Source organism: Rhipicephalus microplus, chromosome 8 (genome assembly GCF_043290135.1).
Source record: "Rhipicephalus microplus isolate Deutch F79 chromosome 8, USDA_Rmic, whole genome shotgun sequence".
Lineage (NCBI taxonomy): Eukaryota > Metazoa > Arthropoda > Arachnida > Ixodida > Ixodidae > Rhipicephalus > Rhipicephalus microplus.
Window position 1 is genome coordinate 21,355,096 of NC_134707.1, and position 24,830 is coordinate 21,379,925.

The 24,830-nt window shown below is 42.5% G+C and overlaps 2 protein-coding genes and 2 non-coding genes across 4 annotated transcripts; 2 read left to right on the forward strand and 2 right to left on the reverse strand.

Moving 5' to 3' along the window:
* Positions 1–688: 688 nt before the first annotated feature.
* Positions 689–762, reverse strand: TRNAT-AGU (transfer RNA threonine (anticodon AGU)). Its single transcript has one exon. It is a non-coding gene; the product is annotated as a tRNA-Thr (tRNA).
* A 2,157-nt stretch (positions 763–2,919) lies between these two features.
* TRNAT-AGU (transfer RNA threonine (anticodon AGU)) lies at positions 2,920–2,993 on the reverse strand. Its single transcript has one exon. It is a non-coding gene; the product is annotated as a tRNA-Thr (tRNA).
* Positions 2,994–7,971: 4,978 nt separating this feature from the next.
* LOC142768416 (uncharacterized) lies at positions 7,972–17,792 on the forward strand. Its single transcript, XM_075870390.1, has 7 exons — positions 7,972–8,159; positions 9,362–9,624; positions 10,749–10,945; positions 13,069–13,327; positions 14,335–14,406; positions 16,133–16,222; positions 17,665–17,792. Exons 1-7 carry the CDS (start codon positions 8,006–8,008, stop codon positions 17,752–17,754), a joined length of 1,125 nt encoding a protein of 374 aa, XP_075726505.1. The 5' UTR covers positions 7,972–8,005; the 3' UTR covers positions 17,755–17,792.
* A 546-nt stretch (positions 17,793–18,338) lies between these two features.
* LOC142768418 (uncharacterized) lies at positions 18,339–23,890 on the forward strand. Its single transcript, XM_075870391.1, has 4 exons — positions 18,339–19,597; positions 21,157–21,225; positions 23,389–23,478; positions 23,720–23,890. The coding sequence occupies exons 1-4, from the start codon at positions 18,590–18,592 to the stop codon at positions 23,792–23,794; spliced, it is 1,242 nt and encodes a 413-aa protein (XP_075726506.1). The 5' UTR covers positions 18,339–18,589; the 3' UTR covers positions 23,795–23,890.
* The last annotated feature ends 940 nt before the right edge of the window (positions 23,891–24,830 follow it).

The window sequence follows — 24,830 nt, forward strand, 5'->3', positions numbered from 1 at the left end:
ACATTTTTTGGCACGATTTGCCCATCAGAAGTGAAGCTATGGCCTCTGATCTTTCATGTTGAGCATCTCGCTTTCCGTGCACACTAATGTAAACACTGCTGGAGATTCAGCCACAGTGTGAGAGGACGCAAGTTAAAGCTTCGTTTCCGCACCTGCGGTGAAGGACCCTAAGTGAATGCGCGACAAGTGAGAAAAGTGCTGCCTTTGCGGAAGGAATCACGCTGCAGACCATTGTGAATGCTCTGCTCACTCTCAGGAAATACGAATCCTGGAGATTATAGACCTCCGCCGCTGACGGCTATAACGCCTTTGGAGAACCAAAAAACCTCTTCACATTTATAAATATGTTCCTGGGGATCCCGCTCACTAACAGTCAACAGTAGACAAACGAGGTTATCTGCAACGTTAGGTGAAGAAAAGCTTGCTTTAAAATTTTATAGCTTACAGCGACGTAATTTGAACATGGAGTCAGCGTTTTGTATTTTTGGTAGATATTTTATAGGCAGTCATTTTCTGGCAAGGCACAAATTTTTTGGCTAAGAATACTTTCTGAAGAAGTAACTGACTACCGACCGGACGCAACCATCGCACGTATGGCAGAAAGCATTACATTAGAAAAAAGGTACCTTATTTTGACGCCGTCGTGGCCAAAAAAATTTGTCTGTCTTTGAAGAAAAATGACATACAGAGGCACCGGTGAGATTCGAACTCACGATCTCCTGTTTACTAGACAGGCGCTTTAACCAACTAAGCCACGGCGCCACCGATATTCATGTTTCTGAAAACTCCATTTATTCAATATCGCATAGCTGCAGCTGTTATAGAGGTCACTTAGAAGACGCATTGATATGCATCAGGCGCTTCCCCCCTAACACGCAGCGTAGCGAAGGCCGGCCACGGTGCGTCTAGGCCCTGCTCATTGGGAAACAGTTACCAGCGGTGTTACGCGTGAAAATGGATCTCACGTATGCGTACTCTTTCAGAATATCCCCACATAAAAAGGTGTCATTTACTATTGCGGAGTGAAGTATACTCAGAGCTAAAGTTCACATAAGTATGATGATTACTTAGCACTTCCAGTGGCGCCAAGAGAAATATATCATCAGATAGATAGATAGATAGATAGATAGATAGATAGATAGATAGATAGATAGATAGATAGATAGATAGATAGATAGATAGATAGATAGATAGATAGATAGATAGATAGATAGATAGATAGATAGATAGATAGATAGATAGATAGATAGATAGATAGATAGATAGATAGATAGATAGATAGATAGATAGATAGATAGATAGATAGATAGATAGATAGATAGATAGATAGATAGATAGATAGATAGATAGATAGATAGATAGATAGATAGATAGATAACTTTACTGAGATCTTGAAGGAATCCGCCTCCATCTTATATCTCGCAGAATTCTTCAACCCTTTGGAAATGGTCGGCCAGTTAACCTGAACGGGACCACTCCGGCGTTCATGGTTGAGTCTATCACATAGTCTCTCCACCCCTTTGATGGTGGATTACAGCTACCTACGCAGACGTGACTACATTTCGATGAAAGTTACAAAAAGCGGCCGCATTTTCTCGGAAGGTACAGAAATATACCGATAATTTAGTTTGAATATAGCTTCTACCCCCTTAAAGTGTGCCAGCTGGGCAACTCGCGTATTTTCTCTGCGATATACGTAATGTTCTATAGCGTGCCGCATGCGTTTCGGCTCGCCACATGTCCTTCGAACGGCGCGCTTACTTTTGCGACGTTAATGTTTGGCTGAAATTAAGTTTATTTTTTCGTTGTTTTTCGTTTATTCCGTTAAAGTCATTCTTCCACAGCGGGGTCAGAAACATTCTTGTCAGACTGGTGCCTACAAATGGAGGTTTCATCAGGCTCACATTCACCCCGACTCCCCAGGAGGAACTGAAAGCCACATCAAACTACCTTGAGACCATCACGAACGTTCGACGATTCGGACGAGGTCACCTGACCAGACGTTGTGTGCGGGATCTGCTCAAGTGTACTTCGTTCGCGTCAACCACCAGCGTGCTTTCATTCCGCCACATTTTGCGTGCACTAAAGGCCTCGTAAAGGGCGTGATTTTTAAAAATTGCGTCCAAAAAAAAAAAAAACCCTAGGCATGCTTTCCAGTGCAGGCGTAATTTCCGTTTACCGTTGCCATCGCCTCATCAATAACACGAAGTTACCAAACGATTCAGTCACCGCTACATTTTTGGGCACAATTTGCCCATCAGAAGTAAAGCTATGGCTTCTGATCTTTCATGTTGAGCATCTCGCTTCCCGTGAACTCCAATGTAAACACTGCTGGAGATTCAGCCAGTGTGAGAGGACGCAAGTTAAAGCTTCGTTTCCGCACCTGTGGTGAAAGACCTTAAGTGAATGCGTGGCAAGTGAGAAAAGTGCTGCCTTTGCGGACGGAATCCCTCTGTAGACCATTGTGAATGCTCTGCTCACTCTCAGGAAATACGAATCCTAGAGATTATAGACCTCCGCCGCTGACGGCTATAACGCCTTTGGAGAACCAATAAACCTCTTCACATTTATAAATATGTTCCTGGGGATCCCGCTTACTAACAGTCAACAGTAGACAAACGAAATTATCTGCAACGTTAGGTAAAGAAAAGCTCGCTTTAAAATTGTATAGCTTACAGCGACGTAATTTTAACATGGAGTCAGCGTTTTGTATTTTTGGTCGATATTCTATAGGCAGTTTTTTTCTGACAAGGCACAGATTTTTTGGCTAAAAATACTTTCTGTAGAAGTAACTGACAACTGAACGGACGCAACCATCGCACGTATGGCAGAAAGCATTACATTGGAAAAAAGGTACGTTGTTTTGACGCCGTCGTGGCCAAAAAAAATTGTCTGTCTTTGAAGAAAAAAGACATAAAGAGGCACCGGTGAGATTCGAACTCACGATCTCCTGTTTACTAGACAGGCGCTTTAACCAACTAAGCCACGGCGCCGCCGAGTGCTAAGTTTCAGAAAACTCCATTTATTCAATATCGAATAGCTACAGCTGTTATAGAGGTCACTTAGAAGACGCATTGATATGCATCAGGCGCTTCCCCCCTAACACGCAGCGTAGCGAAGGCCACGCACGGTGCGTCTAGAGCCTGCTCATTGGGAAACAGTTACCAGCGGCGTTACGCGTGAAAATGGATCTCACGTATGCGTACTCTTTCAGAATATCCCCACATAAAAAGGTGTCATTTACCATTGCGGAGTGAAGTATACTCAGAGCTAAAGTTTACATAAGTATGATGATTACTTAGCACTTCCAGTGGCGCCAAGAGAAAAATATCATCAGATAGATAGATTGATAGATAGATAGATAGATAGATAGATAGATAGATAGATAGATAGATAGATAGATAGATAGATAGATAGATAGATAGATAGATAGATAGATAGATAGATAGATAGATAGATAGATAGATAGATAGATAGATAGATAGATAGATAGATAGATAGAAAGATAGATAGATAGATAGATAGATAGATAGATAGACAGACAGACAGACAGACAGACAGACAGACAGACAGACAGACAGACAGACAGACAGACAGACAGACAGACAGATAGATAGATAGATAGATAGATAGATAGATAGATAGATAGATAGATAGATAGATAGATAGATAGATAGATAGATAGATAGATAGATAGATAGATAGATAGATAGATAGATAGATAGACAGACAGACAGACAGACAGACAGACAGACAGACAGACAGACAGACAGACAGACAGACAGACAGACAGACAGACAGACAGACAGACAGACAGACAGACAGACAGACAGACAGACAGACAGACAGACAGACAGACAGATAGATAGATAGATAGATAGATAGATAGATAGATAGATAGATAGATAGATAGATAGATAGATAGATAGATAGATAGATAGATAGATAGATAGATAGATAGATAGATAGATAGATAGATAGATAGATAGATAGATAGATAGATAGATAACTTTACTGAGACCTTGAAGGAATCCGCCTCCATCTTACAGCTCACAGAATTCTTCAACCCTTTGGAAATGGTCGGCCAGTTAACCTGAACGGGACCACTCCGGCGTTTATGGTTGAGTCTATCACATAGTCTCTCCACCCCTTCGATGGTGGATTACAGCTACCTACGCAGACGTGACCACATTTCGATGAAAGTTACAAAAAGCGGCCGCATTTTCTCGCAAGGTACAGAAATATACCGATAATTTAGTTTGAATATAGCTTCTGCCCCCTTAAAGTGTGCCAGCTTGGCAACTCGCGTATTTTCTCTGCGATATACGTAGTGTTCTATAGCTTGCCGCACGCGTTTCAGCTCGCCAAATGTCCTTCGAACGGCGCGCTTAATTTTGCGACGTTCATCTTTTTTGCTGAAATTGAGTTTAGTTTTTCGTTGTTTTTTGTTTATGTAAACATATATAGTGTAATTCTCTAAATTATTGTGGCGCACACGTTACATGTGTACTATTATGTACACATGTAACCCGTGGGCACTTCCTCATTTTTGGTGGAGCACTGGTGAGTAGCGGCAACTGCCTAATTTTGGCGGCACATGCCAGCATTTGGGACTACCTGCCCACAAAAATTATTTTCTTCTTGACATGATGGCTTCGATGTAAAAGAAAATGGGCGCGCTGATGCGCTTCGATGCACGGGGCGAGTTTCAACTTCACTTTTTTATTGAACACTTGCGTAATGGCTGTTTCTCGTGAACTGGTAAAATGTTATCGCTACTTTTCCTAATAACGCTTGCCGCAAATGAGGCAAAATAGTTTTAACCAGCAAAACTAGCGCAGGAGGACGCGTTATGAGCTTACAACTTCATAGTACAGCAAGAATGCTGCTGTGGCGCTACTGTTTTGTTCTTTTTACTAGGGGAACAAAGTACAATAAAATGCCACATCGCGGTGGTATAGTGGCTAAAGCACTCGGCTGCTGACCCGCAGGTCGCGAGATCGAATTCTGGCTGCAGCGGCCGCATTTCCGATGAAGGCGAAATTGATGTAGGCCCATGTGCTCAGATTTGGGCGCACGTTAAAGAACCCCCGGTGGTCGAAATTAAATTTCTGTAGCCCCCTGTTACGGCGTCTTTCGTAATCATATTGTGGTTTTGGGACGTCGAACCCCACATATCAAAGCACGACAAAATATTTGTCAATAAACACCACACCAAATTTTGTCAGTTTAAATAATCATGTAACGACCCTTAAGGCCATGTTTTTTCGGCCCAATTTTTTGTAACTCAGGATGTTGGGCTACTGACTAGCAAGCGACGGCTTTCTTTTTTTTTTGTGTGGATGGACTTTGAACATTTAAAAAAATCTTACATAAAACATCGCCATTTGATTGTATGTTGATGGGCACATCTCCATAAAACATAAAAAATTAAAAAATTGTGTAAAATTTTTTTTGTTATACTTCAGAATGTCGTCTTTGGGGCGTACTATTGCAGCCACTTCCTAAATGATCATTGTACTGATGTCCATAAATTGCGAAACAAAGAACAGGCACTGTATTGCTTTCTGAGTAGCTAAACATTTCTCTAAATGCCTAATACTTGCACGGAAAATATGAGCCTTGTGGGTGCAGAATTAACCATGCTGGCTGATGCCGCATTCAGAATCCTGAATTCATATTCAGCGCCAGCACAATTAATACATTATGATGAAGCAGCAAAGACACGATATAGTCAATGCACGATAATGTATAGTCATATTCGCGTTGCATTCGGAATATGTATGTACTCGAAGGCGAGTACATCTGTGCCACCTCATAAATGATTAGTCATATTCAACGCTATTGTCATTACGTTCCTACAATGCGCACTACTATGTTACGAAAAGTGTGAAGTGCCTCCGCCAGCACTGGTGTTCATGCTTTTGTTTTGTCGGCCGGCACGCACCCAGTCGTAAGCATTTGCTGCAAATAGCCAATGCACGCCCACAAACTTCTTTTGTGATTGAGTGTGCGATACTTCGTTATTATTCATGCAAAAACTTCGCAGATAAGCGCCAGACCGGTAATATCCAGGCCCTAGCGTGACTACGCAACTACATTCGCATGTACCAAAAGTGGGTCGATATTGCCAGCCCGTTTATTCAGGAGAGCCAAGTCATGTGCGCTACAGGCCCGCTACGCCTCTAGGTTTGTTACCGAGAGAGAGTTCTTGTGACTTGACCGTTCTCATGGATGGAGACGCTCAATCCACACCGAAAAATTCGAGAAGCCTTAAGAAACTCTATGGTCTAAACCTTGTTCTCAGTGTTTCTCCAGTTGAGGTAACTGAACAAATCTTTAAGGCTGTTTCACTACGTGTTTCATGTATGTGAGAGTCCCACATTCGGCTGTGTACCACCGTAATTGAGGCAAGAACTAGTGACCACACTGTTGTGATCAAACTATTGTGGTGAATGCTGAATTACCGATTCTGATGATGCCATTTCTTTGGGGGAAAAATAGTTATTGTACCCATCAAGTGCTTTCTCGTCGTATCTGTCATAGAATACAAAATGACTGGTCTTTCTGCACTGACCTACGCCAGTCAAGTATGAAAACCTTACACTAGAGTAAATACACTGAAATGTGAGCGTATACAAAATAAAACCTTACGGTTCATTTCAAACTCGTATTCAAAAACTCAGTCTATCAGTGAGCTTGAAGAAAAAACCTGAATAATGACTGTGAAGCGAAAAATGCAACTTAATCAACTTATATTCTTTTTTCACATACTGAACTAAGATTTCAGGGTCAACCTAAATGAACACATCGTACTAGAGAAAAATCCCTCATCTTGAACAAAACATTCGAAACATATTACACTAACCAACTACAGAACAGATTTATTCAAGTGTTCTTTTTTTAGTTTGGAGCATTGATGATTGGAATTGGTTAGCTCAAAACATAGTTGAATGTTGCGATCTAGAAAGTTCTAAAAAGCTTTGTCATAGTATTTGTGAATGGTATGTATTGCTTTAGCATTTGTTCGACCTTGAATTGTCTAGTTGGTTACCCGTAGCCTGAACATGTTCAATGTACTATTTCTTTGGTGGCGTATACGGGATGTATTCCAACTTGTTATTTTTTGTATATCTGTGAGCTGCACGGGATGTTTTCCAATATGATTCCGCGTTTTGTTTTGTTTTTTATTCTGATATGTTGGGCAATTCTTGAGTGTTCCGTGTTAAAATTGTTTTAGCATGTACTAGGTTTGTACATGAGATTTATGTAACGCCAACTTCTGTCTTGGCTTTTGTGCTGACAGTATAAATAAAATAAAATAAAATAAATAAATTTTCTGCCTTAGGCATTCAAGGTTGACCATATTCCTGTCTGCTTTTTTCTATAAATGTTTGTTGAAAGTGAATTAACAAAAAAGAATATTGCAAGTTTGTGAACTTTTCCTTTCGAATTATTTTCACCACAAAACTTTACTCATATCACTTATTTGCTTCATGCCTTGTTCATGTGTGTACATCGCCTGCATGTTGAGAATACTGGTGCACACAAGGACGATCGCATGATTGTTACCGTTCATTGTTGTGAAAGATTACGCCACTAAACGTGCAAATTCATTATGAACAAATACTCATGAACCTACTTACGTGTTATGCCTCAGCGTGTGATGCTCTGGTTAAGTGACAGGGAAGAAGCATGAACTGATATTCGCTTGTTTGTTTCGAATTCTCAATAAGGTTTGTTGGTTTAGTTTGTTATTCTTCACATTATAAGATATTTGGTGCAACCGATGGTTTGTGCGAGCGTTTGCACGAGTGAAGGTTGCGCCCCAATATCTTATAAATGTGTTTCGAATCCTGTTCGTCTCATGCAGATATATATGTTTCGCAAAGACTACATGTGAATCAATGCAGTTATTTTTTCTGATGAAACGTTTCCAAACACAGAGCCCTGATTTTTGCAGCAACCTAACAAACGCCACGCCACCAGCACGGAAGATTTATTCATGTCTGGCTTCCGCATCGTCGCAGCTTTTCACTCCCTGTTTGCCTGCAACGTAGTTAACAACGTACGTTCCGAAGACATCGCTGAAGCAACTACTCACACCATCCCGAGTGTCTACACGAGTTTTGTTGGAGTGTCGGGTCTTGTTTTCAGCGGTACGTAAACATAAAAGGAAAAAAGTAGAAAATACGTGAAAAATTTCAGGTTATAAAGTACCCCCAATGAGCTATTCTGGCCAATTTGCCGGCTATACTCGAGACTTCCTATGAGTTAATGGACAACAAGTGTCGGACTTTATGAAATATACGCAAGAAAGTGATTTTTTTTCAATTGGCTCGTACATTTTATTGCTATAGGCACTGCTTAATTCCAACAGATAATAAGTCCAAAAGAGGCATACTGGACATTCACCCTTAAATTTTGTGCAGGTGTTGTGATGTAAATCGAAATAGCTTAAAGTGAATGAAAACGCACCCTTTTTCTGCGTAGAATCCGAACGCACTACCTTCGAACATCGGTGCTCCTCCGATTTAGCCGTGATGAAAGGCACCTTTTGCGCAACGGAGGCGCGTTTCCTCGAAGATCGATCTATAGAGCATCGTATGCTTATTATATGTTTGTCTGTTCAGGCCCCACCACGCGGAAAGCATGGGAAAAACACCCAAAGTATGACACATGTAACAGCGCACAGAACTGGATAGGATGACAGACAGAGTGTAAAGAAGGCGGACTTTCTACCTAGAGCTTATTGCGCTGACAATACCAGTTAATACATTTCAAGGGTCAGTGGATAAGGCAAAGAAACAAAACGAAAGGATAAAACAATGAGCATGAATTGCACGAGTTTTATCCACGAAGTCTTTATCCCCTAGTTTCTGAAAACCTTAACTCGTCTTTGGTGAATGCAAGAGATGGAACGCTAATGACACATACTTCTCGATCAGCTATACCACCCATACTATTTGCCTGAGGCACTGCTTTTTGTGCCCATAAACAATGGCACTTTTTTGAACTGATGTTCGCAAGGCTGCGTACACGGTGATCTGCTGTCTTATCACCACAGTTACCACAGTGTAAGCTAATATTCTCCAGGTTTTCGTCTATCATGTTATTGTTGTGCTCTTATAGCCTCGTTCTTACAAATCTGCCCACCTGCCTTGTATATGCATTAGCAAAACGAAGTCGTAGTCTAAGCATCTGCCTTAGTTTGGCCATTTCGCTGATGTCGTCGGTGAGCACTTGCACGATTGACCGCTAGTTCCAGTGTTTTTATTCTTCGGCTGAGCATCATTTTGTCACTGCTGGCGTATTGTTTGCTTTGGTGTGAGACCGTGTTTCTTTGCTGTTTCTAACGCAGGGCTAACGACCAATATATTTTGGAAGCTGGTGCAGGTCACGCAAAAGGCGTCAGGGAAGTACATAGTCTACACTTTTTACCAGCTCTTCTTCCTCGTGTTCGTCTCTGCCACTGCAATTTTCAACTGTGTAATGGCGTTCTTCTACGCCTCTTCTTATCTAAAACTGATAAGAGCATGCTCTGCAATCGAACAGCGACTCCCTCTGCTCCCAAGTGAAAAGACAGCGGCTGTGCGCTACGCCTACAAGATGATAGCCTGGCAGGTATACGATTTTTCTATCTAGCACGGGCTTAGTAAGATATCGTTTGTCGGCAATCAGTTCCTTTCGAAAGGGGCAGATAATTAAACACTTTGGTCATGCATAAACTAGTAATATGAAATCTTACACTGGACCAAGTAAAGCGTGATACATGGGGAAGCGCTTTCCTTGCATGCTTTGCGTTACGCTGTCTTTTGCATTGCGTTAAACAGTAATGTTGAACTTAACATCGAGCCTCTTACTCTTTGAAGGTACCGCGCGTTACTTATGATACACTTTTTACGCTTTAAAAATGAATTGATTATATGTTTGAGATTTCATTCCATTTCAACGAGATCTTCCGGATGACATTCGTTTTTAATTATTTGGAACATACAACATCAGGTTAGGTAGTCAACTGCAGGGAGCCATATAAAAATGCAAACTGAAATTAACTTCAAAAAGACAACCTGGATAATCGCCTTTGCCGAACACAATGTAGCCGAGGACACCAAATGTTCAGACAAGGAATCATTATTTGTACATCAGCTCCTCGTAATCTTATCGGTACATCGCCAACAAAAGCCGTTTATACACGAACGCATCGTTCTCTTTCACATTGCTCACGACTGCACCTTAAAGACAGAGATCTCTTGTCCTGCGTGTGATAAATGATCTTACAAAAAACGTCATCGTGCGAAAGTTCAAAGAATGCCAGCTTTTCTTTCCTAGAGGAGTTCTTCCGTCATGTGAGAGATTAAAACAGAAAAGTACGATCGGTCGAAGCGTCAAATTATTAAAAATAAGCGACTATGTCAGCTGCCGAGGCAGCTGTGGTTTGTAATAGCAGGCTATCCATGGCAAAAATTGCGTTTTCAATTGTTTTCACAGTCATAATCACTTGGCTGCTTTTATAAGCATAAAATATGAACGTTGAAACTTTCCTCAACCAATATCTGCACATTTCTTAGATTATCGATCGATTCCGGGCTACTTGGGACATGAAATGCGCATTTTGTGAACGTCTTTCGCAAAACATTTGTCACGGCTACCACTGGAAGACGCATAGTCGGCGGGCCATGCATATAGCTTCAAGGAAGATTCATGAAGGTATCTCACGTACCCTGACAGTTTACAAACCTTTTCAGATTTTCGCCTCGTTGTGGTCACTCTGTTACAACACCGCGGGTGGTCTTGACATCGACGGCGGCCTACAAGAGCTAGCAAGAATCCCCGGATTTCTCGACAGCTTGATTCAAGCCCTTAAGTGCTACAGCATCCTTCTGTCCTCCGTTTGGTCGATGATACCTTGCCTCTGGATGGCGTATTTCGCTAGGACGTTAAGGTGAGAAATAAAGCATGCACGTAATTGAAATACGGTGAGCTATTTTGGAACTGCACTATGATATAGCGTACTACGAAGAAAAGGTCACGCATATGTAACAAAATGGCAAGTCGAAATAGTTGGTGCGTACTCATATTTGAAGAAAACAAGACGCGGAAAAGGACGAGGACCGAAAAGTTGGAGAACGCACACAGCGCTGCATGTGTTCTCTCTTTTTCTGTCACTTTTTTTTCGTGCGTAGTTTTTGTCAAATATTGTGCTGCATTTTCAATAGCTAGTGTAAAAATGGCTAGTCAAAGCAAGCTTACTTATTTCATTTTCATTTTGCTTAAAGCCTCATGGTAGATTTAAAACAAAAATAGGAGACTACTTTTCTTCTATTACAACCAGGAAATGGTACGCCGGTGTGTTCGAACAACTTTCGAGTAGAAGAGTGGCCGACAGGGCATGGCTAAGCAGGAGGAGAAACAGGAACTACGGTTGTAAGCTGTACAAGATAATTGACGCAATGGGAAGAGTTGGTTTATAACTTCGTTAGGCATACAGAAGCGTCATATACTTTACAACTATTGACCGTTGCGCTCATCAGACACAAGAGCATTCTATCACAGACTGTGGCGTCTTTGACTTCTTTGTTATATTTCACAGTGGTCCAGCCATCGCATGGCAACGTCCACTGTCCACCCTGAACACCGGGGAACATTAGCTGCAAAAAATGTTAACATTTCTCTAAGAAAAGAAGATACACACGTCCTTTTATTGGTTACACATATAAATTACACGTTATCTCACCATCGGGCTAACGTTTATTGTCAAGTGGAGGTCAAGCATTAGAGTAGAAGCTTGAATGAATCGGCAGGAATTCTCAAAACTGTGCATTTTACAAACATTTTGGAGAACACACGTTGCATGTGCAAAAAATAGGCAACTTGGACTTGAAGTAATGGTAACGGTTAATATTTCGACTTACTTTCTGTAACTATCTAACGAGTAAGGATTCCACCAACCCATCTGACATTTTGAACTGCTCAAAATGCTGAAATATTGTAAACTGGTGTTTCGTGAGACTCTTTTATGCCATACGAATGGCACAGTTTGACAAAACGTGAATTACAACTTCCTTCTTTCAAGATGCTACGTCAGAGCCATATCTTATGAACTAGACACCTGCCTTCGCTCTTCTGAAATGTCATCCGAAAGGCAAGTGAACATGTCTGCTCTGTTATAGGCTTGCTCTTTTTGTTGAACACAAAATGGGCGCTTCGTCGATAATACGTATTCATGAGTTGTGCGAAACATTTATGCACCCACACAATGATGGACAACGTATTGATACACGGAGATGTGTACCTGGCCCTTATCACGCTTTTACAGCAGAAATTAGGAGTTAGCTTTCTCTTTACTTTGTAAAGTTAGGGCTCACCAATTAAAGGCATTCTTGTACTACTATTTGGTGGTGTACCGAAAACCTCAGTTCGACGAAATGCCAGTGGAAACAGATTTCCCCACGGGCTGCTTGATTTCATTACGTAGTGTGCTCAAGGGCACAATGGGTAATAAAATGCAGTAATAAATTAAGGGCGCCGTTATGTACACGTAAGCAGGGCTTCGGATAATATAGCATATCAAAATTAGACAAGGTGAATGCAGACTGATGATTGGCAGTTGTTAGTCTGTATTAGCCTTGTCTACCTATACTGTGCCACCTCCTTTCAAGCGCAGTTTAAGTTGACGCAATGATTTCTTACCAACTGAGGCACCAACGCATGCTCTTTAAAATGGCTGAGTCTGTATGCTTTGGGTGCCTAATATAATCTTACGCTTGCAGGATGCAAATATGAGATCCTAATTACAAATTTATAAGTTGTATTGCGCAGTGTGTGCCCATTTTTCTAGTTGATGGTACGTAGGCAAGAGCACGATTCAGAAAGGACACTTTCTTTTGTTGACTAAACGCTGACGCTACGCTGTGCCAGTACGCACACATAAAATATTTGCCTGCTTGAGATCATGATCACTCGAGTTGCATGACTTCCCTTCCTACTGTATGTGCCCGAAAGCACTTAGTAAAAGTCCCTAGAAAAAGTGTTATTTTCCACAATACACCTCCTTATTCCCTACAGGAAGTCCAGACAAGTAGACACCCTCAGACAAGAACTGGAATGCCTCAAGGCAGCCTCCGCTATTGCCTCTCGAATAGTGTCCCCTGGCTTCACCGCCAAACTCTATCTGAGCGTGGTCATATTAAGCCTCGCCCTCCATTGCGCTTCAACGGGTACCATGCTCACCACAAGAGTGCGCATCTTCTTCATCGGCTGGGTCATCATTCAGGTAGTCAGCCTAGGATGGCCTGTGCTGGCCTGGCAAAGAATCAACAACGAGGTACGGCAGAATCCAGTTTTATCTACTAACACCTACGTTTTCACTGTACTAGAATAGCACCGCATGTCGTCAAGTGCTCCAATAGTCATGCCGTAATCTTCATGCAGGTGTTAGTGACTGCCATTGCTTCCGCGTCTTGACAATGTCTTGGTTATTACACATAGGCAGCAGAGCGAATGAAATTTCGTGACCATATCAATAAAATTATTCTTTCTTCAGTCATGTCCCCTACGATATACGCACAGTGGAAGAAGTAATTTGTTTTGGGGGCTACATGAAGTAAAGTGAGACGTTCAACAAGCAATCTGACTGGCTAGTGTTAAAACAGTCATAAAGTGCCGTTGTAAAGGCCTTGTGAAGACGACTACTTGTGAGAAGTGTAATGAATGGACGTATTTCGCCAAAAAGAGTGTTTCCTTCAACATTTTAATCCTCGTTCACTTGGACAAGTTACCAGTACCGTCATTCGCTGTAGTTAGTTTCCAAGGGTCACCAGAAGTTGTATGGTTACCATAGCAAAACTCGTTAGTTCTTCAGTCGACTGAAATCTCACATATTTACATTTCCTTAGGAAAGCAACTGAGCATTCAAGCAGCTATACCCAGAGTTACACCCACTATATGAAGAAAAAAAATGAAACCAGCATTATCCTACGATACGGTCATCCGATAGCTTACGCACTAGACAACTCCATCCAGATCACCGTGTTCTCGGACAATTTGTATTGATCCAGCCTGATATTCTCGTCACCGAATGGGCTTTTTCTTTGGCTCCGGTTTCATAGAAATCAATAGTTTCCTGCAGCTTAGCTAGTTTGGGGCTTTCGTACTAAACCACACATATCAATAAATCAATCGATTTGTTACATGTGGCGGGATCACAGTGCAACAAGATGATGTTTTACATAACTAAGTCTTTTTTGAAAACTGGTGCTGATGCCAACGGTCATTTTTGCGTTCGCGAGAAATCCATCGCTTTGGCGCTAATCCTATTTTCACTGATTGCAGGTGGCCAAGCTGCGATACAACGCACAGAACTTTCATCTGCTTCATAGTGCCCCCACGGTTCTGTCACAACATGTAAGAGTTTTAGGTTCTAGCAACAAGGCTCTTCTATTATGCCCAGGAATCCTTAGACAATACTTCATGAGACACTTGTTTGGTATTGTGGTTAAGCGGAATTGCGTCAAAGGCTATTATGAGCAGGCGCAAAAAGAACACGCGTATAAGGGTCATACTATATCGGTGGTTTTTTTTTCGGTACCAAAAATCAGAAAATTTAGTAAATGATGTTTTCATCTTTATGTTCTTGGAGTGCAGTCTGGAACTTATTGATACTAAATTTGCAAGAAAATGTTTTAGAAGTTCTTAAGATGAGCACTCTTGCTAAACACTCATTTTCAGCCAGTAATCATAAAGACATCCCAAAAAGAACATAGTATACAAGATACGAAACACCTTCGGGTCAAGCTCAGTCTGGTGTGCAGCGTGATCCCCCTTACTACGCATGCACGTCCACTCCCCCTTTCTGACCTCGGAACGCTCACACAGGGAGCATCGACTAACCTACGCTCACTGCCCCCTCTCTCTCCTTGAAGCATTCTTTTTTACTCCCCTCTCCCCCTCCCCAAGTGTAGGGTAGCAAACTGGACGCATAGTGGTGGTGGTAGTGGTTAGAAGATGAGAAAAGGCACCTAATTTCTGCAACCCGGTGGGGAGCACGGCGCAGTGCCTAGGACACATAGTCTAGTTAACCTCCCTACCTTTCCCTACATTCCTTCTCTCTCTCTCTCTCCTTTCTGCGGCATTTACAACCCCATTACTCATGCGGGTCCCCTCCAACTATATCTCCTCTCCTACGCTTCCTCCCATCTCACCTCGCGAACATTGACGCAGGCAGTGTCTGCTATCAAGTTTAATATCTGAAGAAAAAAACAACTTACTGCTCGCACTGCACAACCGATCTCTGGCCACCCCGTATATACAGGCACTGAATCTAGACCACCCCGTATATACAGGCACTGGATCTCGACCTCAAAGGTTGTTTCGCTGCAAGGTTTCCCAAGTGCGTTGTTGAATGAGAAATCTCAGTGGGCTGTGGGTCTCTGAGTCCAATCGGAGTCTTCTGTTTCTCACTGCCCATCAGCAGCGATTGCATGTTTCAGTAGGAAACTACGGTCTATAATTGCATGTTTCACGCCTGCCCAGTGTTCTCTCGTGCGCAACGCCGCGATGAGCCCTGGCCTCAACGCCGCCGCCGGTGAAAGCGTCAGCGCCCACTGCTTCGCATGTACACAAGGTTCCCTTTAGTGGGGCGTGGTGTAAATTTTATGGTAAACCGAGGATACCTTCAAGATGTCCCATTTCTAAGTCTCTCGGCCAACAGAAGGCCAAAATAAAATGGTACTCATTTAGCGAGCAAGAAAAGTTCAGTTTTCAACGTGCGGAATGAGGTGCATAAACAAGAAGTGTTGAGATTTCGGGAGAAAAAAAAAGCGGTAGTGACGGGAAAACTAGGCTTTTTGTATAAGTCTACATCCCCCCGTCATCTGCAATATGCTGCAGCGCAACCTGATAACCCAATATACAAGGCGTGAAGTCGTTTGGACTCTGCAGTTGCGGCAGCCATTTAGTTTGGCCTAAAGGTGTCCTGTAGCTACTTTAGGGGGCCAGTTTGAAAGTTAAAAATGATTTAACGTAACTCGGTTAAATGTGTTGCGGTTTCCTCCCTACCATACTATAATTTCAGGCATTAACGCGTCGAAATTCTTGATAATATGGACTACTTATACGGCATTTTATACAGGTGTTGATGTTGCTGCACAGTGCCGAATTCGGCTGCTTCCAAAACGCCTTCGGTGGATTCATTGCCATACGGCCTTCTTTAGTAGCCACGGTAAGTGAACGTAATGACTGCTAGTATCACGGCCACTGGATGAGATGGTTCATCCAGCAGCCATGCCAGTATATTGGGGGCGGAAATTGCGGGAAACCTCTCAACTGATGGCTGAGTTTTCAGTTAAGAATTTAGTTACGAAAGTTACGTACTTAGTCACTTCGCTAAACTTAGTTACCTATGAAATAAAGCCTACCCGCATCACGTTCTCTTAGCCCTTGCTTGCGGTTGCCTTAACTGAATGACGAATCCCTGGAGTCAGCTGTTTCGCTTGCTTTGCTACCTTCCCCACCTCCGCGAGCACTTTACCTCCTTGCAGGGACAAGCATTATCACTTGTCTTGCCAATGTGACTCTTCTTAATACTTCTGCCGTTAGCTTGTTCGCGAAACAGTCACGAAACATCTCATAGCCTACGCGGGACCGGAAACTTATGTCTATTCCTGGTAAGAGAATTGTTACCACGTGCTTGTAAAATTTTCTTAGCGTATGGCAATTCGCTTTGAGGGAGAGCATATTAGGCTAACGTAATCAGTCGGACATGCAGTTCTTCACGTGTCTGCGCATTAATTCATCCTAATGTAAATACATAATTATTGAAGGAATCTTAACACACCTATTCGTGCAGTATTTGAGAGAGGTGGGCGAGTTCGATGGGATGCATCGTGTACCAAATTAGAGCAAGTAGAACCCATTCGCGCCTTTTTTGTACAAAACTAGTTGCATGTGAGCTTCACGCCAATCTTCCCATGACTGTCTCTAAGCCCACACGTGCGATCGTTTTGTCAGTAATCAGGAACTCAATTTCCTTTATTAAGATAAACAAATCTTGTTGCACAATATTTCTCGACATAGACCTGTTCCTGAGATATCAAGTTTTTTTATATAATGCTGAGCAAGACGAAAAAAAGGTTCAGCGATTTGGTTCGACACTGTTGAACGCACTTCCCAGGTTCTGGCACTTCATTGGCAGATAGATGAATAAAATGACTCATTCCTACAAAAAAGCACATAAGTAATTTGGATTTGAGCAATAGATCTCGAAAACTACTAGAAATAATAGTGGGGCTAGTGGGTACGAAATACCGACTTGAGTCTAATTCTAGCATAATTTACGCAAGAAAGAACACAAGTCAAGACCGAGTAGAAAAAAGGACACAGCAATAAGCATACGCTCTGTATCTTGCTTGAATTCAGCATCATTTCTTCTTCTTCTTCTACCGCGTCTTTTTACTTTTTAGCATTCATTATTATAAATGACACATTATTCGTTCAAACCTTTATTGATTAATTTACGCGATGTGCGAGAAGGCTGACCATGAAGACACAAAGCCAAAATCGATTGTAACATTGTTACAAAGTTGTTCTTTAAAATTGTACTATGCATGCATATATTCCTCTATGCCCGAGTTTGGGTTTCCTTAAATTGCTTTTTTTTTTCAGGTATTAGCCGCTGTGGCTGCTTACACTGTAATCTTGCGGCAGACGACAGACGTCTTCACTTCGTTCGTGAAATCTGATTGCGCAGAGTAAAAAAAGAAGACACGCAAAATAAAAATAACTACTTATCATGCTGTTCTCATTCATTGTTAATTATTGCATGCTTACTTGATGAATTCAAGGATTACGTATGTATGTAATTGACATACGTATGTATGTAATCGGCGAGACAGACTTCAGTGGCCATGACTGCGTCTTTTGTTACATTCGCGCGATTGAGATTTCGCCTCTACATTCAGAGCAAGCAGTGCCTGTTATTAGTGCATTATCAAAGTTCCTTGATTGTCCCCGTTCTCTCAATGCAGTGGCACAAACGCCGACATTCGAGTTCTTTTCAAAGGGATTTCGATCTGCTGCCGGCTTTCAGACAGCCGACAACGGCTGAACAAAAGGGTGGGCGGTTTGACGCGTAGTTCTTATTATTGATCTGTGCTTTGTCTCCGGAAGGTAGGCCTTTGTGTCTGCACCGAGTCACGAATGACATTGAGACTGTACAACTATACTAACAATACGAAGGTTAAATGTGAAAGTTGCTTTTTTTGTCATACATGAAGACATCAATATATTTCTCACGCGTTCGTTTTCCCCTGCAATAGAGCACACTGGAAACACGCAGACTGCTGGGCACTCCAACAAGACGAAGGGATGTAGGTTCTTCCAATCCCGAGCTATGGCAGAAAAGGCGCGTCCGCTTAGAGGCAATTGGCCTCCAGGTCAACGTAAAGGGTATATTACTTTCAACGGAGAAATCACTAACATCCAATTGAACGCTGTCACAAAATGCCAATAACAGATACATAAAATTTCTCTGCCATATTCGCGAACTTCCTCAACCAGTTTGCCTCATCAAGCGCGCGAAGCGTTTATCATGTCCCGGTACGTGCCAACCTACCTTAGGAAAATTTCCGCGCCTACCAATGAATTTCAGTTCGAGTCTGCGGAAAGGTCGCACGACAGTGCATCGTATCCGGGTTACCGCACATTTTTGATGACCTGCAAGCTGACCGGCTGCTGCTTCGTCAATGGCCTCTGGACGAAACAACACGCGAGTGAGCTGTCCGCTAACATCGCTCCCTCTTACGTTTGCTACTGCGTCGTCACGCTGCTTTTCTACGGGTGGTCTCTGGGAGTGATCACCACGAGCCAAGTAGGTCCCAGGGAGGGTCTTACACGAACCGCGACTGTCATATTCTACGGATTCTATATCCTAGTTTATGTCCAAGCTGCCGTGAACGCCGTGATCATCGCCAGTCGGTCGGCCAGACTTTTGGAGATTCTAAAGACTTGTGCGGCACTGGAGGCGAAGCTCCACTTGAGAAGGGCGGAAGTGAGACGGAGGTTGACGAAGGTCTCGCGATGGTGTCTTGTCCTGGCTATCCTGGACAGCATCAAGTATGTCGTGTCGGATCGAAAGGTGATTCCTTCAGCTCTCAAGCTGATGACTGCGGTACACGACTGGATCAAGATAATGGCGGTGTGTCTCTACTGCGTAGGAGTGTTCCTCGTGGGTATGTGGTTCGGTCTGACCTTCTGGCTGATCGTCTACAACGCTAACGTCATGCGGGAGTACTTCGCCGGTGCCAATGAGACCTTAGTGCGGGCACTGGTGGCTCCGTCCGGATGCGCCAGGACCTTGCAGAACGTGCGCTTGCACCAAGCCGAACTGCGAAGAGTATTGTCGATGATGAACTCGGTGTTGGGAATTCCTTCTGTGCTTCTGTACGGACAAGGTGTGTTCTTTATGTGCGCAACCACATTCGGCGTCTTACTCTCTGGGGTCTCCGTTTTGGATAGAATTCTCAGCGCTATCTACGCGGTCAGCATGGCGGTGATCCTGGTCGTTTCAGCAAATGCCGCCCACAAGATGACGTCAGAGGTAATATGAGATAGTTGCTAAACTTATGATAATACGTACTAATGCAGGTTAGAGTTGCTAGAATATGAAAGCATGTATGTGATTATATGTAAGAACGCCTGCATGTGATTGATTTTTAGCTATGGCTTTATTCCAACTTTCACGGCATTGCTTTCCCCTTCAATTATTTATAGTTATATGTTCATGTGCTCAAAATGTCTAGAATATTTCTCATTATTTCACAAAACACTTTTTCACAAACATTCTTGTTCTGCATAACAATTAGTCTGGCTACATATATTTTGGAATGTTTTGAGGGTAGCTTCAAAGAAAGTGAAGGCCATTACTTTGAATGCTCTGTGATAAACTGGCTAAATGACACGTGGAGAGACATGCAACTTCCAAATGGGGCTCTCAGACAGTACAATTGCTCACCAGGTCTTCCAACCTGTGTACGCGTGCAGCCCCACTGTCATTGTGACCACCGCGTTAACATACCTTGACAGTATATCAAGCCTTCATGACAACTCATTTGGCATACACAATACACAAAACCTCATCAAGAATCATTTAAAATTCGTGCTTGGTACAAGAAAACATATAGTTGACTGCACAATGCAATTTTAATAAAATGACCAGAATATTCATTTTGGCCACAGCTCGTTGAGCATGATATCATGGTGCTCGTCGTAAAAAAATGTCACATGCAGTTCCTCCAAGTGTTGCCGTGCAAGCGCATCTTAACGTAGAGTTTTTTTCGCAAAAAATGTCTGTTTGGTGCAGAGAGATTTCAAAATAAGAAAAATCAATTCAGAAATTTTATTTCTAGGTTAGCAATTGCCATCAAACTGTGAGTGCCGTTTGCAATCTTATAATCAGCTCACTTCTTTGAATGAAAGGAATCATGTGTGGTGCCGTCAGTTAAATATTTGTAGGATGAGATGAAGGTTTCAATGTATTTCTAAAGTTGTTTCGTACTGCTAAGCTGCATACCAGGGTGAAGCCATGAATGAAGATGAGGTTCTGACCACGCGTCGTTCTATTCGCGGAAGAGCACTTAAGGTGTTACCGTGACTTTCCAATGCATTCTTTTCCAAAAACACGCCTTACCAAACCATCGCTCGAAAGCTTTTTCACATTAAATAGCTGGCCTGAAAGCTTTTTCCTGGCTTCAGTCGAAACGCTAATTGAGTGAAAACACTAAACGCATCTTGTTGATTAGCTTTTTTTTTGGCTTCAGCCACTGTAAAGAATTCCTTTTAAAGTCTGATAGACAACTCACGGCAGTTCATCAAGTATAGAAAGATGCTCCATAATGTTTTCGCGGTTAGGCAATGCCTGTTTTATGACAGAAACAGAAGTGAACCCAGAAATTCTTGTCATAGATATATAAGAGGCAGGCTTAAATATATTTCCGTGAAATGTTTATCACCACTCACCTTCTTCTGTCCCGGTCTACATTCGTCTTTGCATGTTTCCTTGCAGCACTACAAAGTGGCACCAAAAACTACTGGTTGTTCCTGAAAAAAGAAATATGTAATGTCCCTATGAGGAGAAACTAAGCTATTCTGGTATTTCAGGCTAATCGTATCAAGGACGTTGTACAAGACACTGACTACACTACCCTCTCAGACGCTGCAGCAAATCAGGTAAGGAGAATCTTACTTCTTTCCTCCCTTGCAGTGTAAATAAAGTACAATGTATGATACGTACATTGTACTTTTTTCATGTACGATGTACGATCAAAGTATTGCTACATGAATAGTGAATAAAGTTCCCACTTACTGTATACACAGTAGTCGAAGGTACTAGAACATCAGCTACCATTATCCGCTAGTGAACATTGAAACAAAATGACATGGTCGTGCATTTCCTACCTTCTATACGTTTGTTGCACACTATTCGCTGCTTCTTCACTCTAAAAATGTACCCTACATGTACTGACAAAACAAAGCCCTCAGCTTTACATAAAGTAAATTTTCTTTATCTAAAACACTGCTTAAACGCAGAGTCACTATGACGAATGCTTTAATTGCAACTAGCTGATTTTCCTGTCTTTATATATGGCTGCAAGCACAAGCTTCAAGCAGCAGACAGTTTTCTTACCCTCAAGTTTGAACACTCCAGTTCGAATGAACATCATCATAAACAATTCAAAAAGCAGTCAAGACATGATTACATTTGTAGTTAACTTGGTTATAACCAGATTATCGGGATAGTATTTATAATTACCTCCAGTACAAAGGAATCATTCGTTTGGTTTTCGAACGTTTTCCTTCACCTGTAATGTGATGTCAACCGTGTAGCAACTTAGGCAGCTCATTCTCGCGTCCGCTTGTCCCTTGATTCATTGTATCTAATTTACTCTGTATATCTATTGTTGTACGTATATGTTTTATTGGTGTTTCGCTACTGCTGTCTTCTGAATCTCGAAGCGCACTTGGTTTCCCTAATTGATTGTAATTAAAATGTGTTTTTCTATATGTTGGTGACAGTGACCGTTTTAACTAAATCGAAAATATTTCTAGATAAATAAATACAAACATCATCATTCTTTGAAAAAGTTTTTGTGGTGCAACACCTTCCACGGTTAACCGACTCGTTGAAAACAATTAAAAAACAATCAGTTACTCAAACGAAACCACACTTCAACTGGTTACGAAATCACTTCTAATTTTAAAAAAATATTTTCTATGGCACACACGTTTTCACCATTCCCAGGTTAACTGATTTTAAGGTGTAAAATACTTCGCTGACTATTCACCTTTGAAGGTGTCGTCTACCAGCTATACCAGTATTCGCTGCACCAGCCAATTTACGGCTTTTAGATGCAGAGCATCTCTTGCTCGGGCGTTTTAGATGCAGAGCACATCTCGCTCGGGGGTATGTCACACGTCCATAGTCCGCTCTCACACTACGCACACGCAAATCACACTTTTACCTCTTTGCAACAGCTGCGCATTACTCTCTCCACTTCTCTTCTACCACCTACTTGAGCTCCCCCAACACAAATGCTTTTCAATCCGCTTTAATTGTTCCCCTACTGTTTTCCCCCTTCTCCCTCAAGTGTCGCGGTTGTGGTGTCCTCGCCTGAGAGAAGGTCACTGCGTCACTTAACCCCACCCTTCAACTTCTTTCAATTCAAGAATCTCTTCTCTCTCCCCATTCCGCATGGACATCCTCTCCTCTCTGTGTTCCCTCCTACGCTCCCCCTCTTCTGCCTCACAACGCTGACGCAAGCAGCGTCTGCTAACCTGTGCTCGCTCCCTCCCTCTCCTCTAGGCAATATTCTCAGTGGCGTCTTGCAAAGCCAACGCAGGCAGCAGCTGAAAGAGAGTTTCTTGATTTAAAAAAACCGACTGCTCACGTTGCGCAACGCCGATGCCCCTTCAGGGAGATAGTTCAGAGAGATACCTTCAGGGAGATGCCCCTTCACGGAGATGCCCCCTCAGGGAGATAGGACCCCTTCAGGGAGATAGTTTAATCTTTTTTTTTATGTTTGGCGGATACATTTTACAGTCGTATAGAATTTTCCTTCTACGAAAAGTACGTTAGCTATCTCATTTCAGCCCGTAGTGATGCCAATAAGCACAGGAGACACCTTATCGCAAACATTCAAATATTTTGGTCTGTGAGGGTGAGGGGAAGTTCTCTTTAAAAACGTATTTCCTGATACCTTAGTATCCAATAACACACATTTGAGACAAGCTTCACACCAACGTCACTTGAAAAAAGTATATATCTCTTCGGTACTGTGGCGCTGAGCTTATATAAAAACTGTGGCAGCACTGACGGACCATCCTAAATTCCAGCTACACCTTGTAATCCTTACATCAGAGGCCGGGCAGTCGGCCTTCAGTGGCTGGGGCTTGTTCGATGTCAACCTCCCTCTGCTTGTTTCGGTGAGTGCACACAGTATTTTCACTTGGGATTATTATCGTACGAATGAAAGTGTGAGCCACATAGCAAAGTGCTTGTAGTTACGACGAAAGCATCATTCCCTCATTAGCCTAAGAACTGTTTATTGTAGCGAACAGACCGGCCAGATATAACATACCTAGTTAATATGTTATACTGCCTGGTAGAGCTGGGACACAAGTTCCTTTTTTTTCATTCCTTTTTTCATTCCTTTTTTATCTGCAGATATCTGGAGCCATCATCACCTACACTGTTGTCCTCGTGCAGACAGACGAAGGAACAGCTAGAAATTGTGTGTGATGTACTACTGTGTTCATACCCCTGGCACTTGCCTTCTTTTCGGAAAGTGTCACATCTTTCTGGTGACATTTCATTTGGCTTATTTTGACGATTAAACCTGAGCCTACTGCATCAATTCTGCATGCTGCAACTGCACCACCTGTGAAGTATATTTGCTCCTCATGCGTTGTTCTGATGCGAGTGAGCGCGTGACAAATTTTCCCGTACAACCTTGAAGGGTCTTCAGCTGATAGTGCGATAAGTTACGTCGGCAGCACATCGGGTAAATATTTCTGCAAGGCTCTCTCAATTGTGTGACACCGTACATTCGTGAAAGTTGAAGGCTTCAGATGAAGGAAAGTTCGACCAATTTTGAGTTGACTGTACTCGATATCAAATTGAATATTGCCGCAGCAAAAAAGAACTCTCCGTCATATTGCCCTCCACTGGCTGCTCTTCACACGCTCATCAAGCAGGTGTTTGTTAATCGTGCTCTTGTCTAACAGTGCCGGGAGGCTTCTTCAGTTTTTCAGCACCAGAGGGCCTACTGCGTAGAGCACCAGGTGGTCGAAATTTTGAAACCCTCTAACATTATATCTGTTAAAAAAGTGGTTCTTATTCCCACAGTTGCTGGCCAGTGTCCCGTTAATTGCGGCACATGGACCCCCCTGAGTGTAGAATGGAGCCTTCTTCTAAGGAGCAGACACTTCAAGTAATTTCGCACTTTCCATCCCAAATGGGGGTTAGGAGCCTGCAACGGTCTTTTAGGCATGGTTGGCTTTTATTGCCCCTTCATTCCTTACTGCACCCACCCGAGAAGACCCCTCCACTAGGTTCTGTGCAACGGTGTCCATTGATCCTGGACTAACATGGAGCAGGAAGCATTCGAGGCTCTGTCGGAGGCTATCACTGATAGCGCATCACCATGCGGCTTCCCTCCCTGTTTTTAACTTACTGATCACTGCCCATACCAACACATGTTAATGCGGCCTTGGAGCAATATTGCTCCAAGTGTGTCAAGGGGTGTTTTATGCTCACGCATTCTCGAGCCACAAGT

Coding starts and splice junctions, on each gene's coding strand:
- LOC142768416 (XM_075870390.1), top strand. CDS start 8,006: ATGTCTGGCTTCCGCATCGTCGCAGCTTTTCACTCCCTGTTTGCCTGC. Junction 9,625..10,748: donor ACAAGATGATAGCCTGGCAG/GTATACGATTTT, acceptor AAACCTTTTCAG/ATTTTCGCCTCGTTGTGGTC. Junction 10,946..13,068: donor TATTTCGCTAGGACGTTAAG/GTGAGAAATAAA, acceptor TATTCCCTACAG/GAAGTCCAGACAAGTAGACA.
- LOC142768418 (XM_075870391.1), top strand. CDS start 18,590: ATGTCCCGGTACGTGCCAACCTACCTTAGGAAAATTTCCGCGCCTACC. Junction 19,598..21,156: donor CCCACAAGATGACGTCAGAG/GTAATATGAGAT, acceptor CTGGTATTTCAG/GCTAATCGTATCAAGGACGT. Junction 21,226..23,388: donor CAGACGCTGCAGCAAATCAG/GTAAGGAGAATC, acceptor CCTAAATTCCAG/CTACACCTTGTAATCCTTAC.